Consider the following 16,138-nt stretch of genomic DNA (forward strand, 5'->3'; position numbering starts at 1 on the left):
CAGGATAATGCGCCATGTCATAAAGCTGGAATCATCTCAGACTGGTTTCTTGAACATGACAATGAGTTCACTGTACTCAAATGGCCTCCACAGTCACCAGATCTCAATCCAATAGAGCATCTTTGGGATGTGGTGGAACGGGAGATTCGCATCATGGATGTGCAGCCGACAAATCTGCGGCAACTGTGTGATGCCATCATGTCAATATGGACCAAAATCTCTGAGGAATGCTTCCAGCTCCTTGTTGAATCTATGCCACGAAGAATTGAGGCAGTTCTGAAGGCAAAAGGGGGTCCAACCCGTCACTAGCATGGTGTACCTAATAAAGTGGCCGGTGAGTGTATATCTCTTTAATGTTGCCCTAGTAGTTTACCATGTGATGTAATTGCTGTCAGTCGCCACCAGGGTACACCTGGATTCTGTTTTCCACTTATAACCCCAAACTAATATTCCTGATTTTATCAATCTACTTTAATAAAGATTATATTGTTCATTTTGTAAATTTAGAGGTATATCCGATTTTTTGGGGATTTAATAAGAGTCTCTCTTAGGTTGCCACTTTTTTGACACCGACACAAATCTTTTGTATATCCAGCCTTAGACCATCTTTCAACTGGCATGTTCATGCCCTAAATAGGTATTGCATGATAGTATAATGCCAGAACACCAGATTCTGGGGCAGTGTTTTGTCGGACTGTGTATACCTGTGTGAAGGGGGAGCCTAATATCTGGAGCCTAATACACACATGATAGGAATACTTGGAACATTTAGGGATTCCCTAACCACTATTTAAGTATATGTATTGCATTTTTTACCCAAATTTTGTGATCTTTATCTAATGATTTGTGACAGTGCACTTTTTTTTATTCAATAAGAAAAACATTATAAGCCTTATTATTAAATTTATATATATTTTTTCACCATTGTAAAGATATTAGAATATGAAATGCCCTAAGGAAATTATGGTGAATATTTTAGAGATTGAGTGCCCAAACTACAACCAAACCCTACTTATTTGGAAATTCATGCAGTATCTTATCTCCAAAAAGGAAGAACACTGGGCCCAAAGCTCCAATGATAACCTGAACATACCTCTTTCCTTCTCCTGTAGACCTGGGCAGTACTTTGAAATAGTGCTGAGGGTGACACGTCCTGGGCTGTCTGAGACTGCTGGAGGAGGCCTTGAGTCCTGTCTGGCAAACTCCGTGATGGGGTTACATCATGAGTGCCCACAGAGAGGGCTCGGAGTGCCACTTCTGGCACTCATGCCTGCCATAGGTACACCACCACTGCCCTAGGGGTTGTCCCAAGTGTTTAAGTTTCCCCCTATCCTGTGGGAATGGGATCCCTGTTCTGTGGATAGCTCGTGGTCCTTGTTCTGGTGAGGGTCCAAACATTCTGTGGATAGGGGTTAACTTAAATATTTGGGACAACCCCTTTAAGGTCTGACATCAAGCACCCCACCAATTAACTACATTTTGCACTTAATTATTTAACGATAACTGTAGCGTGAGGGTACAGTCACAATTTCAGTTTTTCAGATGCGGTTTTTGTTGCCCAAACCTGGAATTAAGTAAAAGTAGGAGGAGTGGGAACAGCACTTCTTAATGACAAGTCCTCACCCATTATGATCCACACCTGCTTTTGGCTTCAAAAACGGCATCTGAAAAACTGAACATGTGACCGCACTCTCATACGCAGGAGCCCTGACAGTGACAAGTTAGACCCGGCATGTCACTTGTCTTACAGTGTTTATGTAACTTGCTGCGTTTATTGGAGGCAACAAGTGTGTATCAGTGGTCAATAACTGCTCTGAAGACTGTGATTGTAGACTGTATTATATTTTTAGGACTGCTACACAATATTTCTCAGCTTGTAAAAGTCATGCTTTCAATGGCTTCTACTACTTTTTGAGATTTTTTGTCTCAGGAGATACTTATTTATCTCAATAAGTCTCAAAAGGTATTAGAAGAGCCCAGACAAAGTGGTGATAGTCCCTTCCATGACTGACACTACAAGTTCCCGGTTGGAACCCACAAGCAATTTTAGCATATTTTAATTTAAGAAAACAGCAATAACGTTTAATAGTCATTCAGAATTTATTGTAACATCAGACCCTTTTGATGATTTGCCATCAAGGTTTTATTGATGATTGATATTTATCCTCTTCTTCATCTGTACTTGGAGCACAGAGTGACAGAGACGGAAGCCAGGAACTTATCCCATGCAGAATGGGCAGCTGGGGTGAAGTCTTCTGGGAAGTGAATGGCCAGGACAACCAAGATGTTGTGACACAGAAGCTAAAAGAAAAAAACATAATTTAATATCTGAGTGAAAACAGAAAGCCAATATTTCTGCACCTTAACCCTGGAAATTGATGCAACCCCAAATACTATATATGTTTGTGACAAACATTCAATATATACATGACTTATTGTTGCAATATAGGGTCATAGACCCCAAGTAATCCTGAGATGGCCTTGCAGTGTGTATTGGATCAAAAGGGTTAACAACTATATTGATGCTAATCATTATCATGGGAGCCTGACTATCAGAATGCCTGATGATTAAATGGGCCACAGTGCATTTCATTTACAGCTTACCATTCTTACCCTGCACTGTTAGTAGTGGCTGTGCCTGGTATGGAAACTAAGTGGATCTCAGTTCCATCAGAAAAGTGTTGAGCTGTAATACCAGGCACACTGGGTGGACCTGGTAACACTAAAGGTGACACAATGTCAAAAGTCAAACTTACATAGATGTGATACTAGCATCTGAAAGTTTACCCTACAACTGTGCCTTCAGTCTCTTTTCACTTGATAAAGGAGTCACAGTTGACTCTGAAACGCATTGTATTCCTGAGATATCAAATAAAATGTCTTTTTAAACTAAACCACCTGATCGTATGAGTACCCGTGTGCGGCAATTGTGAAAACCCCTCCTGGCAACCATGTTTCGCCGACCAATGTCCGAAGGCAGCACCTGGAGGCATGTATACCAGCATTAAAACACCAAAAATAGAGTTGTGCCTAATCTAGCACAACTATATCTGGTGAGCCTCACTTCAATCTCCTTCTGAGCACCCATATTGCTTACTGGAATAATACTATGGGCGCTATCTGGTCGCCCCTATAGTTCTAATACTGGCATCCTATCCTAAGGACCATCGAAAAATGATCAAGATGATCAATTTTTAATAAGAAACATTTTAAAATTCTACTGGGTCCAGATAGTATTTCTAGTAGTTATGTTGTTACCAACCTAAAGTGCTCAATGCTTATAGAAACGGAAGACACATAACACTGATGGTGTATTATTGTGCACTAGGATTAGTAGTGGCTTCTTCTCATCAGCACTGAACACATTAGGATAGTATGACTCAACTTTTTACAAAAGTTTCACACTGATAATGTAAAATAAAATCTCACATCAAAGTTTCCGGGATCCACTCTCAGTTTGAAGGCATGAAGTTCACTCAACTGGCTGAAAGCTGAATCCAAGTCATCCAGATGTTTGGTTGCTACGCCGACAGCATTAAGGATCTTGCCCCCCTGACGCTTCAGATCAGCAGATCCAGCCTCCAGGTTGAACTTGCTGAAGTAGGTCTTAGTTGCAGGGCAACTCTTGAAAAGTCTGTAAAATACAATTAACTGTTTGGTCAACTACGTGGCTGCTTGAAGGTTCAGGCACTTTACCTCATGTTTTTTGTAATGTGTGTGTAAGTGTAAGTGGCAGGATATTAGGTAATTTACCAATATACATCTATTAATAATTCTGCTCTGCTTTCTTGATAAGTAAAGTGAAGACTTGTGTCCATTATCTCATCAGCCAGAGATTCCTGTCCATAAAATGTCCACAGATGGGGGTTCATGTGATCTCTATCTGTCCATGAGCAATCATCCTGCCAGGACATTGATATTATATTCATAAATACTATCATAAAGCCCTGGGAGGGTGATTGTTCATGGACAGATAGATATCTCATGACCCTCCATCTGCGGCCATTTTATGGACAGGAAGGTCTGGCTGATAAGGTAACAGACAGGAGGTTTCACTTTACATATCCATAGGGTAAATTATTGGTAAATCACCTAAGATCCTGCCCCCCCACACTTACAAATACATTACAAAACTTTATGTAAAGTGGCCAACCCCTTTAATAAATCATACATATTGTACCAAGACTGATATGGAAAATGGGGCATTGTAAGCACTAATATCCGACTGTTCTAGATACAACAATGGTATAAGCCGTGAGGGGAGTCTTCTGGTCTCCTAGAAATCTCCAGTTTTAGCCACAAATGCCAATGTTTAACATCTTCATTTTTTTTCTATTGGTGCAACAATAATCTCTGTTGTATAACAAGAATAAAACATCATTTTCTCACAAGAACAGTGCAAAACTTTCCTGGCAAGTATATAAAGTAATCTTCACAATGCTGATTGATGCCCTACCCGTAATCTCTCTATATATGAAGAATGTGCATCTTTCATAAAAAAAACAATACAAGAGTGAAGTAATTGGGCGATAACGATTAGAGGCTAAACTTACTCAGCCGCAAAAACGTATTGCCTCATTTATTCACTCTTCTGCTCGCCATGGCTAACAAGGGACAAGTGTACACTAATAAATAACAATGCCATATTTCAGCAACTCTCAGCATAATCAATGTCTGATATTAATGAAGTAGAAATAATGAATGTCTTTGCAATATGTCAAGTAAAAAATATAAGTTTTGGCTGTCAAATGCACATAATTAGGAATTTTTTCATCAATTTTTTTTCACATTATGCCTTGACTAACAAAGTTTTCCAACAAGAATGCTATAAATTTACATGTGCAGGAAGCAAGGATAGGCCACAAATATTTCTGCCACCTTAAATAACGTATAGAAAACAATTTTTGGATATATATACATATATGAATACACTAAAAATCTCTTTGATATATGACTGCTTTCTATGTGTAAACATGCTGTGTATTTTTTATAAAATTTGAAAACCACAAATCAAAAGCCCACCTGTCAAAGACCTCAGCTCCAAGAGCCTCAGCTTGGCCACAAGCCTTTCCCCAGATATGAGCAATATCCTCCCTCTCTTTAGCGTTGAAAGGCATCTTTCCTGGATCCCGTGGGTGCGGTGACTATAAAAATCTGAATGTTACTGATATCCTAATTTCTTGGGGTTTAAATATATATGGGCAGGCCCCTATGTGTTATTATAGGTTAATCAAGGTCACCGCCCAATTTTTGTTAACAGCTGCTTATCAAATGTTCTTAAAAATTACGCGATGTGCTAATGATATGATAAAATTTCATTTCCAATTTAAAATGTATTCTAACTGCTATTATTAATCAGCAAAAATGATGAAGTAAACTCACCATCCTTAAGGCTTATAAAGCTGTATTAATTTCATTCATTTTCTTTTAAATCTTTTTCACTTTTTAATTTACTTCATTCTAATAATTCTTTATTTATAAAGCGCACACAGATTACGCAGCGCTGCACAGTTCACCAAATCGGTCCCTGTCCCCAATGGGGCTCATAATCTAATCAACCTACCAGTATGTTTTGGAATGTGGGAGGAAACCGGAGGACCCGCTGGAAACCCAGGGAAACACGGAGAGAACATACAAACTCTTTGCAGATGTTGACCATGGAACTTAAACCCAGGTCCTCAGCGCTGCAAGGCTGTAATGCTAACCACTAAAGGCAACATGCTGCCCATATATTATTATGTATTATATCAAGGAGGAGATTGTACCTGAAATGTCCCCAAAAAAAGTACTGCAAAGAGCAGCCGCTATAGTAGCAGCAAAGAAAAGACCCAACATACTCAGTTTGGACCTTGAACCTGGTAAAATATTGTCCCTTACATATAAACAGGTCAAAAATGGCTTCATGTTTTCCTCTAGTCCAAGGCTTAATTTACACAAACGTATATCCGCCGGCCCATAGTCAGGTGAACATACGTCCAGCACCATGGAGAGGCGGAGGGGATCCCTACCCTCTTCATAGAAATGCTGTACACGCAGGGAAAGATAGGTACGGGGCCACACATGGGTGCACACTGTGCAGCCATTGCTGTCTATGGGGGATGTATGTAGAGCCGGAAGTTTTGGGCCGTACATACATCCCCCATCCCCTCTGTATCCTCCTTCCCACAGCCTGCACCCCTATATCCTCTCCTTTACACAGCCTCTATTCCCATGTATCTTCCTTCCCACATCCTGCACCCCTATATCCTCTCCTTTACAGTCTCTATTCCCATGTATCCTCCTTCCCACATCCTGAACCCCTATATCTTCTCCTTTACAGTCTCTATTCCCATGTATCTTCCTTCCCACAGCCTGCACCCCTATATCCTCTCCTTTACAGTCTCTATTCCCATGTATCTTCCTTCCCACATCCTGCACCCCTATATCCTCTCCTTTACAGTCTCTATTCCCATGTATCTTCCTTCCCACATCCTGCACCCCTATATCCTCTCCTTTACAGTCTCTATTCCCATGTATCTTCCTTCCCACAGCCTGCACCCCTATATCCTCTCCTTTACAGTCTCTATTCCCATGTATCTTCCTTCCCACATCCTGCACCCCTATATCCTCTCCTTTACAGTCTCTATTCCCATGTATCTTCCTTCCCACATCCTGCACCCCTATATCCTCTCCTTTACAGTCTCTATTCCCATGTATCTTCCTTCCCACATCCTGCACCCCTATATCCTCTCCTTTACAGTCTCTATTCCCATGTATCTTCCTTCCCACAGCCTGCACCCCTATATCCTCTCCTTTACAGTCTCTATTCCCATGTATCTTCCTTCCCACAGCCTGCACCCCTATATCCTCTCCTTTACAGTCTCTATTCCCATGTATCCTCCTTCCCACATCCTGCACCCCTATATCCTCTCCTTTACAGTCTCTATTCCCATGTATCTTCCTTCCCACAGCCTGCACCCCTATATCCTCTCCTTTATTCTTTACACAGCCTCTATTCCCATGTATCCTCCTCCTCACATCCTGCACCCCTATATCCTCTCCTTTACACAGCCTCTATTCCCATGTATCCTCCTCCTCACATCCTGCACCCCTATACACTCTCCTTTACATATCCTCCATTCCCATGTTTCCTCCTTCTCACTGCCTGCACCCCTATATCCTCTCCTTTAGTCTCCATTCCCATGTACCTTCCTTCCCACAGACTGCACCCCTATATATTCTTCTTTACACAGTCTCTATTCCCATGTATCCTCCTCCTCACAGCCTGCACCCTTATATCCTCTCATTTACAGTCTCTATTCCCATGTATCCTCCTTCCCACATCCTGCACCCCTATATCCTCTCCTTTACAGTCTCTATTCCCATGTATCTTCCTTCCCACAGCCTGCACCCCTATATCTTCTCCTTTACAGTCTCTATTCCCATGCATCCTCCTTACCACATCCTGCACCCCTATATCCTCTCCTATACAGTCTCTATTCCCATGTATCCTCCTTCCCACAGCCTGCACCCCTATATCTTCTCCTTTACACACCCTCCATTCCCATGTATCTTCCTTCCCACATCCTGCACCCCTATATCTTCTCCTTTACACAGCCTCTATTCCCATGTATCCTCCTCACATCCTGCACCCCTATCTCTTCTCCTTTACACATCGTCCATTCCCATGTATCTTCCTTTCCACATCCTGCACCCCTATATCCTCTCCTTTAGTCTCTATTCCCATGTATCTTCCTTCCCACAGACTGAACCCCTATATCCTCTCCTTTACACAGCCTCCATTCCTATACCCCCCTCCCCTCTTCCTGTATACGCTACACTTCCCTGTTAACCCTTCGTTCTCCCCCTCCTCTCCCATCCCCCAGTCTCCGCACAGAGTACACACAGCAGCCTCTTCCTGTATACACTGCAAATGCTGCATGCTCGGGCTTTGCCCCTCCCTGCTACAGATTTTGGTCACGTGCTGATGACGTCACGTAAGGTCCTGTAGTCCACTAGGAAATAGCGTCCACCGTCGCCTGGAGGCTCTGAGGAGGAGGCTGCCGGTAATATCGTGTGTACACAGTATATAGGGCGAGGAGACATCTCCGCCTTCCAGCATGTTATGTGTCTCCGTGTACTACTTATCACAATACCGCACTGTGTGTACAGGCACATAACTGCATCCAATCACTGACCTGCACTGTGTGTGTGTGATATACACCCCCCCCCCCCCCGGGTAATAATAAGAAGTGATAAAAAAACACTTTCAAATGGATAATAAAACACAAAGTGTTGGTTCAGACCCGCAGTTACACTCCAACCAGTGGAAACCGTCAGTAAGCTTGTGGGTGACAGACTTGGCTTAGTGTTGCCATCAGTTTCCACTTTTTTTTTTAGTTGCTATGAGCTATTTATACATAAATACTGTGTGTCCTTTTTATTGCTATTTTAGAATATTAAAGCTGTTGTCTGGGATCATGGAGATCACACTGCCATACATAGAACAGTGGCAGTTCTGTGCACTGCACCTCCGGGCCCTGATTTTCTTTTAACCCCTCTGAGCTGGCCTTAGGCCAAGTGACACTGCATGTGATATAACTGGCCTGATTTCAGACAGACATGGACAACCCCTTTAAATGGTTATTCTAGTATTTCTCTTGACTTGGGTTATTGCAGTTTTCATGTGGATTTTCTGTCACTTCAGTCCTCTATAATCTTGCATAATGTCTTGAAGGAACCTCCATCAATACAAAATTTGTTTACAGATTTTCACTTGTACATAGGCTTTCAAGTTAAAAAATCACCCCAAAAAATCCATTTAACTGCGGCAGAAAAGTGACATGCTGATTCATTTATTTTTACAATTTCCTAGTGGAACAAAACTATTTTGGTCGTTATTTGGCAAAACCTAATTACTGAAATGCTTCTGTATTATGTAATAAGAATATTATTGCCATAAGTAAATTTGTGATGAATCATATGCAGTTATCTTATTGTGTACTAATGAAGTCCCTGTTTTTAGGCTTCGGAGAGGATGGGTGAAAACACCAGCCCTATAAGTGTAATCCTGGTGAGTTCGGGAAGTAGAGGGAATAAGCTGCTCTTCCGATACCCCTTCCAGAGAACTCCAGAGACACAATCATTACAGACAAGTAAGTAAATAGAATCCGACACCATCAAAATCAGGCATGATAAACCATCAACACTTACTTGTAGATCCAGGCACTGTGACTGTGATCATTTTCTTATATTTGTTATCCATGGCCTTCTTCCTTCTAAAAGCAACTTTTAGAATTATGCTAATGAGCCAAAAGGTCTCTGAGTGGTGTTTCCAAAGCCCCTCTGTGCTGCAGCTTCATAGGCTGTTACACTGTCCAGAAGCATTGTGTGCTGAAACGTCTTCTGTGAGATTACAGCAGGCAGAGGGAGTGGGGAAGTTCTGAGGGAGCAGAGGGGAAGGGGAGACAGTGTAACAGCATGCTAAACTAAAGCATGGCGGGACATGGGTAATGCAACCCAGAGCTCTTCTTGCTCATTAGCATAATTCTAAAAGATTATTTTAGAAGGAAAAAGGCCATGGGTAACATTACCTTAGTCATGGTGCCTGGATCTATGATTAAGTGCTCCATGCAATACTATAGTAGTGCTGGATTCCATTCACTGTCTATGAGTGCTTGAGATAGCCCACCGCTATGCTCCAGGTCCTCAACTCCAGGTCCTCAAAAAGAATTTAAATGGAGTGGCAGGATGCATAGTCGACCTGCCGCTCCATTCATCAGTGAGGTCAAGACCTCTGTTCGTATCCCTTATTTTATATAGAGGGGAAAACAATATAAAATGTACCCTTGATAGCTCTTGGTTTAACACTTGTTTGGCAGCTATTCCTCCTATACTAGTGTTTTCATTGGAGAGAGAAAAGAAAAATAGAGATGGTGCATGTGACGTACAATAGATAAATACAAAAGCCTGGGAGCAGAGTGGAAGATGCACAAGAGATGCAATTTCTCACCGCAGTCATGAAAGAGAGACAAAGAGACAAAAGGAGTTCTCTCCTAGTGCAATACACAATAAAACTGGTATAAAAGAAATTTTTTTTTTTGTCCAATGGAACTCTCACCCGGTGTGGTGAATATATCAGCATAAATGAATTAGGTCACACGTATCCAGCAGCTTGTCTTAAACAATGCCCCGTCCTCTGTGTTCCAGGGTTACTGGGGGAAGGTGTTTAAACGCCAAACTCCAACTGATGCTCTACGTACCACGTTGGGGTAAGCGCTCACAAGGATACTCTGGACTCCCGATATATATTAATATTATCGGATTTTATTGTTAAAAACTTTGTCGTGACGCTTTTCAGTCTGGTACTCGGACCTCCATCAGGCAATTCATATACCCATATGAATTGCCTGATGAAGGTCCGAGTAATCAATATATATCGGGAGTCCGGAGTACCCCGAGTGGTACGTGGAGCATCAGTTGGTGTTTGACAATAGATAAATGTCACTCCCATACTTTTTAAAGGGTTCAGAGTTGTGCAGCTTGGTGTAAAAGGACAATCGCAACACATCATGCGTTTTCAATAAAATCCACCAAGACACCTAATTGTGTCATAATCGTCATGCGGATAGGGGATAATTATGAAATGTGCGAAAACCCCTTTAAAAGAAATATACCACAAGGATTGTAAGCCAAGCACACTTACGGTACATGCTGGGGGGTGTCCCCTCTGGCAGGATCTACTCTTTCGTAGCTTCTTATGCCCTTGATTTTACAAAAAATATGTAAATGAGCCTGAGGGGCTCCAGGCTCCTTAGCTGTTAATGGAGCCCAGAGCCAAAAAAACCGAAAAAAACAAGGGCATAAGAAGCTAAAATGAGAACGGATACTGCAGAGGGAGCAACCCCAGCATGTAAGTGTACCTGGTTTACAATCCTTCATCCTGGAGGTAGATTTCCTTTAACATAGTGCACTGTTTAATGGTCCTACTGTTAGGACAGCTCCGAGCATTCATAGTATCACATTCAGCTTTGAGGCATCTATACTATTCTCTGCCAGTCAGCTGAAATAGAAGCATGTTTATTATAAGGGCAAGCGTTTTGCATGGCACCTAACATTCTATTTCTTTCTAGTTATTAAATTGGGTGATGCACGCAGTTCAGGGTCCTGGTGTGTAGGATCCAAAAGTCCAATATAGAAAGGAAAAGGCCACAGCATGCAACATGGATGCTTTCTATATCTGTGATAATGTTTAGTGAGCACTGTCAAGGAATAATGCAGCTTTGCTATTTAGAAATATGTGGATGGATATTATCTATTAGCCACATAGTCTTATGGACATTGACGACATCCCTATTTATGACGTATCAGTGCTCTGATAACTTTATTGTATGATGGACCATGTACCACAGTCCTATAGTTCTGCTTAGTCTGCTGACAGGGGTTTATGTAAGGAGTCTGCTGACAGGGGTTTATGTAAGGAGACTATTCTTAATGATTCTTTTAAATAAATGCATATTCCTATTTGCTATTACTAGAGGATAACCTTGACTTTACCTTCAGTAAAATTAGAACAATAATACGGTATTGTATTTTCTAAAGACTAATTTTGGACTTATGTTATTTTAGGTAATCCAAGAAGCCGCTATGCTTTAAATAACACTGGAGACAATGCAGAAGATGCTGATGGAGATTCCAAGTATGATGTCAATGTTAACTTTCGGATATATGTACTGTTCAAGGAAACCTACCATCACGGATGAACCTATAAAGGTAGATCCGGTGGCAGGTTCATCTAATGTATCGTAGGATATCCCTCTATGTAACTAATCCTTAAGACCCCTGTAACGTCTATAATCTTTTATTACCCTAATATGCAAATTTTAAAAGAGGATACTGGGGTGTGGAGTAGCAGTAGCTGCGGCTTAGGAGGCGAGACCGGGCAGCCGCCAGCTCTGCATAGACAGTCTATGCAGAGCACAGATGAGTGCTGAAGATGTCTTGGGAGAAGGATCAAAAGAGGCTGCTGGGGTGTGGAGTAGCTGCGCCGTGTAGCTCCAGCTACTCCACACCCCAGTAGCCTCTTACAGAAATTTCCATATTAGGGTAAAAAAGATTATAAAAGTTACGGGGGTTCAAAGGATTAGCCATAAAAAGGACCATCCTACTATACATTAGATGAACTTGCCACTCGATCTACCTTAATAGATAGATTTGTGACGGTAGGTTTCCTTTAAAGTGCTTTTCCAGGATAATGATATTGATGATCTAGTTTTAGGGTAGGCCATCCATATCTGATCATTTTGGGGTCTCACATATTTGAGAAGTAAATGCTACTTCCACTCTTGACAACTTTCCCATTGTACAGTCCTTTTGAAGGCCATAATCTCAGCCTAGACATGTTTAAATTTGTAGTTCTCACTGTTATGGGAGTTGCCATACGATGGTTTTGTTTCCTCTTTTTGTTAGTGCTGCTCACCCCTGCCCCTCTCCATAGGAATACACAGCGCACGGCGCCATATTCCGTAGAAAGATAGGACATGTCTACTGGCTACGGAACGGTATGGTGCCGCATGTGTGCTGAAGTTCCATTGAAGTGTATGAGGGATGTATGGAACAAGAATAAGTCTTTGAGCGTATGGACGCCCAACACATATCATAAGATTTAAAATACATTTCTCCATAAAGGAAAGGGGACTGAGGATCCAGTGTAGTTCAAAATCTGCATATAAACAGCTATTGCAATTCCCAAGAAAGAGTGATCATGGTGTGTTCCTGTGCATTTATTATTAGGATGTTTGCACTTTCCTAACTCTGACTACTCAATATAAATTATTATTTATATATTATATATATTAGCCCCTATGGAGTGAGTAGTCTTGGACAGAAATCTTTAATAATGCTGATCTCTGAGGGAGTCACTAGGTTCATAGTCCAGGGCAATTTCTTGAATGAATAATAACCATTTTTTTTTAAATTCTGCTTTTTGCATGATAAACTATGTTTTCTGGACGGTGAGACAGGGTCTCATAATACATTTATGTCTATGCCGATGCCTAGGTGGGGAGCTACACACAGTCTTTTGAGACTCTTTTTCATCTTTTTATTTCCACTGAAAAAATGTACAAAGCAGTTCCATGTTTAAAAATAAAACTATAAAAATACTTATTTACTGCTCAGTGTAAGCACATATCATGTAATAGGTCTGTGTGTAGTCCACACCTACAAGTTTTATATAATGTGCTGCAGGTCATGTCATGTATGTAGCTGTGCCTTGTGATGTCATGTTTCCCATTTTGTATGTTGATGGCTCCCGTTCCTATTCCAGAGAGCCTTGTCCTCTAACAGATGAGCAGTTGGTTGCAGGGTAAGACTGGATATTCTGAACAATCTGCTATTGTTTAGAATGTGCCTCTTCCTATTGTCACTGGTGTATGTATCACATTATTAATAACTGAATCTATAATATACATATGTATTAATGGACTTGTAATCGTCTAACACTAACACTCTTGACAAAGATCTCTGCTTTACTCCACTTTCACACAATGCATTTTGGAAGAAATGCGTTCCAGTTATATCCCAATACGCATGTGTTTTACCTGAAGCGTTGCAATGTATTTCTAAACGCAACAAAAACACATCCGAAAGGCGTTGTGGGAACTTGGCTTCAATATCACTTGTAGTATTTGAAAGAGGCTTGCAATATACAGAAGGGTTAGGTCCTCTAAACCATTTGGGCATAGAGGAAGATCAGATTAAACTGGTATTCACATCTGTAAACCACACATATGTTGTGGACCCCCCTGACTCCTGTCACACCTAGTGAAGTAAGTGGTTTTGATATCCGTGCAGGGAGGCAAAATTGTAAAGAATGCAGTGACTGTTCTGCCAGGTAGGGTCGCCTCAGCGGTGAGAGACTGTCACAGTCAGTGTCTGTGATAAAAGTTTGATGAGATTCAGAAGCAAGTGAAAAATTATACATCAGGGAATTGAAATTGTATACGTTTATGTCTTTCATCAGGTGAGAGCAAATGGGCTGCTGGGAAATGAAACTTCCTTGTATAAGGAGAAATATAGACTGGCAGTCTAATGACCGCAAATACCATCTTTTTGGTTTCTTTATTAAATTATAGAAAGAAATAAAACATTTTCTGTGATAAATATAAATTAGTAAATTGGCCTATTTTATATGGGGAGCATATAGTGTAGTAGGTTTTCTGTACATTGGATGAGGGACAAATTGGACAGATTAGCCTTGAGTGTTATTATTTTAATGGGAAAACTAAGTAACCCTCTGGCGGACAACATGCAAATTTTATAGATATAATATATATATATATATATATATATATATATATATATATATAGTGTAAATAATAAGAAATACATGTTTCTACAACATTTTCATATTCACACTGATCAATTGAGAGTAATTTTTAATAGTATATCTGAGTACAGACAGTAGATGTGTCACTTTGTCTGAAGAGATAAGCAGCTAGTACTAGCTACACCCTCGGAGACACTCCCAAATATACGCCTCAGCTTTATCTCACTGAAAGCAGCACATCTCGTGTGCGATTGCTGACATCAGCCTATACTCCCTGTCACATACATATAGGGTTATTCTATATTTATTAAAAAAGGGATATGGGTATAATGGGGACATTATATAGGATAAGAAGATGCAACAAATGCATAGAGAGGAGTTTAAAAACTTAACAATGTGTCACATATCACAATATTTCTGTAATGTTTTCTGTGAATGGTTCAGGGCACTTTGCTAGTCATACACATAGGATAGTGGTCCTCCAGCATTAATGTTCATTTGTTAGGGTAGATAGACCTGATGCTTGCCATACGGCTAGTCTTTTAGTTGAATGGTGGATTATTCATGTTGAGTATATGCCAGATCCCGAACATCTCAGACATCTTTTATGGGGTTACAGTCACATGGTATCTTCACTGATTAATAGCTGGAATATTCCTGTATATGGTGTATATGATTACATGCCGGCTCCGATTACATCCACCCATTGCACACTACACATATGAATTTGCAGCAGTATAACCCAACCTTGGTTTGTGATGTCAGACAGAGAGGGGACAGCCGGGGACAGCCAAGGACAGCAGCACCACTCCATTAATATCCAGCGGAAGAACTGGGCCTCAGCCCAAATATTTACCAAGGAAATGGGCAGCACTTTACCAATGTTAATGTAAAAAGTAATGGGTTGCTTTCTTCACTCAGGGCTTACGGAGGTGAATTTATTAATTCCTCATTTTTTTTATTTTTTTTTTGGGGGGGGGGGGGCTGAGGGGGTGCTGTTCTTGATGATATGACTGAAGAGCCTGCACTCCCTGTCCAACCATGAGTTGTAGCTGATATTGACAAAGCGTTCAAGGATTTAATGGCTGTGAACCTGGCCACTGTGGGCACTTACATAGCATAGCCATCAGTTGATTGTGTGAGGTAGGCTCAGCTCCTGACCTGCTCTATATATCCCCTGTTCCTATTTATAAATCTGTGGTAATTGGGGTAATTCTGGTAAAATCCTGACTGAAGAGATGTAGTCTGGGGACTGAAAACATGGCTGCCCTCTTCCGAAACAGTGCCATGGTCAGGAGAGAAGCTGGTTTTTAGAAGGAAGCACCAATGTTTTTTTTTTAACTCCTCTTTAAGTTGTGCCAACTTTGGAATAATCAATAGTAATAGTATCAATAATAAGTCAAAAAACCTCTCATGATAAAGGACACAGTTATTCCACTTTAGATATTTTTGCCTGATGGGTAAAGTGGGTTGACCCCCATTTTTGTGATATGAGGGGATCTCTGAGGTAAAACCTATGCCTATAGCAGTGATGGCAAACCTTTTAGACACAGAGTGCCCAAACTACAAGCAAAACCCACATATTTATCGCAAAGTGCCAAAATGGCAATTTAAGCAGAAAACTTATTGCTCCCTTCTCTGTTGTAGCTTTCAATTGTATCAGTGTCCTGAGAACACCAATATGGTAGAAAGAAGGAGTGATAAATTTAGGTTTCCCCGAATAGGAAGAATTTTCGGACCTGCAGCCGGTGCTACAGTGATAATCCAGACCTGCCCACACCTTCCCACTCCTCCTGTAGTCTCAGGCTGCACTATCGCTTTAAGATAGCA

At 41.0% G+C, this 16,138-nt stretch overlaps 2 protein-coding genes across 4 annotated transcripts in view; one reads left to right on the forward strand and one right to left on the reverse strand.

Annotated features, from left to right (window-relative positions):
- Positions 1-2,081: 2,081 nt before the first annotated feature.
- On the reverse strand, positions 2,082-5,184 carry LOC140075208 (hemoglobin subunit alpha-B-like). Its single transcript, XM_072120802.1, has 3 exons — positions 5,023-5,184; positions 3,430-3,634; positions 2,082-2,301 (listed from the first exon to the last, which is right to left on the reverse strand). Exons 1-3 carry the CDS (start codon positions 5,115-5,117, stop codon positions 2,173-2,175), a joined length of 429 nt encoding a protein of 142 aa, XP_071976903.1. The 5' UTR covers positions 5,118-5,184; the 3' UTR covers positions 2,082-2,172.
- Positions 5,185-7,894: 2,710 nt separating this feature from the next.
- NPRL3 (NPR3 like, GATOR1 complex subunit) overlaps positions 7,895-16,138 on the forward strand; it is a 46,617-nt gene continuing 38,373 nt past the window's right edge. The window contains exons 1-4 of one of the 3 annotated variants that reach the window (XM_072120804.1): positions 7,895-8,045; positions 9,005-9,134; positions 11,608-11,677; positions 13,307-13,345. In XM_072120804.1, coding sequence (XP_071976905.1) covers positions 9,017-9,134; positions 11,608-11,677; positions 13,307-13,345 — 227 coding nt within the window. In that variant the 5' untranslated portion in view covers positions 7,895-8,045; positions 9,005-9,016. Of the gene's footprint in view, positions 8,046-8,307; positions 8,327-9,004; positions 9,135-11,607; positions 11,678-13,306; positions 13,346-16,138 lie in introns of those variants that run through there. The other 2 variants (XM_072120805.1, XM_072120806.1) reach the window with 2 other exon arrangements.

Source organism: Engystomops pustulosus, chromosome 8, assembly GCF_040894005.1.
Source record: "Engystomops pustulosus chromosome 8, aEngPut4.maternal, whole genome shotgun sequence".
Taxonomy (NCBI): domain Eukaryota; kingdom Metazoa; phylum Chordata; class Amphibia; order Anura; family Leptodactylidae; genus Engystomops; species Engystomops pustulosus.

What these genes read in the sequence shown, in the direction of transcription:
- LOC140075208 (XM_072120802.1), bottom strand. Translation starts at nt 5,117, where the DNA reads ATGCCTTTCAACGCTAAAGAGAGGGAGGATATTGCTCATATCTGGGGA. An exon ending in GGAGCTGAGGTCTTTGACAG is followed by an intron (nt 3,635 to 5,022) that starts GTGGGCTTTTGA and finishes TGTATTTTACAG; the next exon opens with ACTTTTCAAGAGTTGCCCTG. An exon ending in TGGATCCCGGAAACTTTGAT is followed by an intron (nt 2,302 to 3,429) that starts GTGAGATTTTAT and finishes TTTTTCTTTTAG; the next exon opens with CTTCTGTGTCACAACATCTT.